General features: G+C 75.0%; 1 protein-coding gene across 1 annotated transcript; it reads left to right on the forward strand.

Annotated features, from left to right (window-relative positions):
* Positions 1-413: 413 nt before the first annotated feature.
* Positions 414-847, forward strand: H696_02584 (hypothetical protein; the record flags this gene model as incomplete). Its single annotated transcript, XM_009496495.1, has 2 exons — positions 414-470; positions 653-847. 2 exons carry the CDS (start codon positions 414-416, stop codon positions 845-847), a joined length of 252 nt encoding a protein of 83 aa, XP_009494770.1.
* Positions 848-3,572: the final 2,725 nt, after the last annotated feature.

Consider the following 3,572-nt stretch of genomic DNA (forward strand, 5'->3'; position numbering starts at 1 on the left):
ACCCCCCCCCCTCCCCGGCCGATCCCCCCCGAGCAGGCGGCGCCCCGCGGCTCTGAAAGGGGGCGGTGGCGTGTGCACCTTTCCGTGCGGCCGGACAAGATCGGCGCTCGGGCCCCGGAAGGGGACCCCGCATGCGGGAGATGCCCCGGGGCTGGCGGCCCGCCGGCTCGTAGTGAATGGGGCGGCCCTTTGGGCGCCTTGTACATTGCGCGTGTGTCATTTCCGGGAAAGCTGCCCGTCGCCGCCGGCGCGGGTCCTTGGTTTGGGGAAAGGACGCGCGAGTCATGCCAGGCATAGCACACGCGGCGGATTCTCCCGGCCCGCATCATGCGCGGTGCCCGCGTGCCGACCAAAGCAATGCACTTTCATCATGCATGCACGCCGCGGCTTCTAATTGGGCACTCGAACAAACAATGGGCACGGCCGCCGGTAAGCCCTCGCCGACAGCCCAGTCCCTGGCCTTGGGCCTCGTTCTCCTGGCAAGTCGCGGATATGCCCGGCCGGGGGCGGGGCCATAGGCGGCGGTAGGAGGGGAGGGGGGCGGGGGGTCACACCAAGCAGGGCGCAGGCAGCGGGGGAGGCGAGGAGCCCGGACGGGGAGGTGTAGATGAGGGACCACCTGCGAGAGGGCCAGGGCCCTTTGACGGGGCAGCCTGGCTGCCCGGCACCCGGGCTTGGGGCGGGCGCGGGCCTGCCGGCTGGCAGTGCTTCGTGGCGCCTCGGCGGCCTGGCCGGCGGTTCCGACCAGCCCGAACAGATGGGATCTCCGGATTGCCTTCTGCTGCGTGTGCCGAGATCCCAGCACACGTGGCGGATTCTGGAGATCCCTCGCACTGGCCAAAGCTAGGGCCGCAAGGTGCTGCGAGTCTGACCCTCTGGCCCTGCCCCCCCCTGCCCTCCATCCCTCGCCCGCGCGCACCCCCCGCGTCCCGCCCCTCTCGGCCCCTTGTCGCCGTGCTCGGCATAATTCCCGCCGCGCCGGCCGCCGGCACAACCGGACGAAAGGTGATGCACCGGCCCACATAGGCCGATGCTCGCCTGGGCCCGGATAGGTTGGCCCCGACCGGGGGGCGCAGGGAACTGGGCGTGGAGCATTCATCATCGGCGCCCCCGGCCCCCCCCCCCCCTCCCCGCTGCCCCCTGCGAGGCCGGCTGACCTCTCCGCGACAGGTCGGCAGAGGGATCCGCGAGGCGAACCATTCGCCCCGCCGGGTGCGGATACTCATCCGGACGACTGGAGGAGGCCGACACCGCGCTGACGCACTCTGTCCGGTTTTTTGGGCCTGTTCGCGTGCGCCCATCCGACGGTTTTGGGGCCGGCTCGCGGACAAACAAGCCCGGGGGTGGCCTCGGGGACCGGGTTCTAGGCCGGGCAATCTCCCGGGCAAGGCGGGCCAGGGGAGGGGATACCCGACGCCTGTTGGAGTAATTCCGGCCGCGGGGGCCAGGATGCCGGGAGGAGGCGACCCCCTCGGGCCATCATCGCGCGCTCTGGCTGTTGCTCTCGCTGCGGCGCATGCTCCGGGCATCTGGCCGCCCTCTCCCGTCCCCCCCCCCCCCCTGGGGCGGGCGACAGCGGGGCAGGCTGCAAGGCGGCCGGGTGAGGGGGCGGGGTTGGTGTCCGGCAGGGCAGCCTGGTCAGCGAGGACGCCAACATGGCCGGGTCCGGCGCTGACAGCCGCGTCCAGTCGGGAGGGCTGGCCGGGGCCAGCGCCAGAGGAAAGCCGGGCGTCTGCGCACGCCGGCACAGCTGGGCCCAGCGGGTCGGGTGGTCACCAAGTGCGATGACCAGCCCGGGGGGGAGCGCGGGGCAAGGACCACCAGGCAGGCAGCCTGACTGATCGCCCCCACACCGGGCGTCGACCGCCGGGCATGGCCCCCGGCCACGGCGTGCTGGAACCAAGCAGCCATGCCGCCGGATGCTCGCCCTGCAAACGGCCTGCAGATCTACACCCACCCCCCGGCGGAAGGGGAGAAGGAGGGGGCCCAAGGCAAGTCCCGCTGGCCGACGGGGCAGCCGGTGTCGAGGGGCGGCCGACCGGCCGGCCTGCCGGCAGAAGCAGGGAAACCGGCTGCCCCGCCAGGGCACGCAGCGTGCCCCCCCCGGCCGAGGGGGGAGGGCGTGGCGGGCCGGCCGGCGGGATCCGATGCAAGGGGGGGGGGACGGGGACAGGCACCGAAGCATGGGCGTCCGAATGTGCCGGCCGGGCGCGCTCCCGCCGCGGGCCACGGGTGTCCCGGCCAACCGCAGGGGGGGGGCCCTTTGCGCCGGGGGAAAGCCATCCACCGGCCGTCCCTCGGGCCGAACGGCAGGAGCATGGCCCAGACCCGATGAGCGGCGAGGGCCCCGGCCGGCCGGCCGGGATGCGCTGGGACATGGCCGGCCGTAGGGGGGCCGCGGCCCGGCTGTGCCAGGCGGGCGCCCGGCCCGGGACCGAGGGACAACTCTGCTCATGGGTGAGTAATCCCCACCCCCCGGGCTCGCGGGTGCGGGAGTCCGCATTTGAGCCGACCTCGATTGTTCGCGACGGCGGCATGCGCGAGAGGGACCGGCGGAGGGGGGGGGGGGACTGTTGTTGCCAGCGGCCCTGCATAACCAAGTTTTGTGGTCCGGGTAATGGGGCTTTCAAATTCCCCCCCGCCCGGGGCCCGGCTGCTGCCTGTTTTCGCCGCTCCCCCGGGAGAATGCTGCCTGGCCGGCGCGAAGGCCGACTGGAATGGTGTCCTCCGTGTGCGCACCGAGGCCGGCCACGGCCCGCGGGCCTGGGCGTGCGACCCACCTGGGGCACATTTTTCCGCCCCCGGCCTTGCGGGTCCCGAAGAATGCGGCCCGCCGCATGGGCGAGGGGGCTGCCCGGCCCCCGGCAGGCAGGCCTCCCGTGTGAAAGGGCCGACCGGCCGGCGGCGCGCGGCCGACAGCCGCCCGGGCGGGCCCTGCTTCCGGGAAGTTCCGCCGGGCCGGCGCGCGGGGGGCGCGCCCGAGCGCCCCGACGCCGTTGGCCGAGAACCCGGAAACAACCGATCCCGGTACTCAGGAAGGGCCGGGAGAGGAGCGTGCGCCTCGCGTGGGCCGGGCCCGGGGGTCCGGAACCGGTGGCACGGCGACAGGGGCACAACATGCGCGCGCGCGCGCGCGCGCGTCGGTGCGCGTGCATACCACCCTCGGGCGCTTGCGGCGGGCCTCGGGCGGGGGGCCGCGCGGGCCGACGCGCCGGGGGCCGTCCCCTCGCGCCACGAGCAGGGGGGGGGGAGCGGCGGCGGCGACCAGAGGCAGGGGCCCGCCGCCGGGGCGGGCGGAGGAACCGCGGCCCGGCCGCGCCGGTTGCCCCATGCCAACACCGGCGCGCACAGGGGGCACACTCCAGGCCGAAGGGCGAGGCGCCGGCAACAAACGCGGGGCAAGCGCGCGCGCGCGCGCGCGCGCACACCGCGCGCCGCGTTCGGTCTCAGCCTGCGGCGTTTCAGTGCCTGGGGCGTGGGCGGGGGCCCCCGGCGGCCCGCGGTCGCGGCGCCCCGGGCCCCTGGCCGATGTGCCTGGCCCCTTCTGCCCCTCCCTCTCTCTCTCTCTCTCT

Source organism: Fonticula alba (genome assembly GCF_000388065.1).
Source record: "Fonticula alba strain ATCC 38817 unplaced genomic scaffold supercont2.4, whole genome shotgun sequence".
Classification (NCBI taxonomy): Eukaryota; order Rotosphaerida; family Fonticulaceae; genus Fonticula; species Fonticula alba.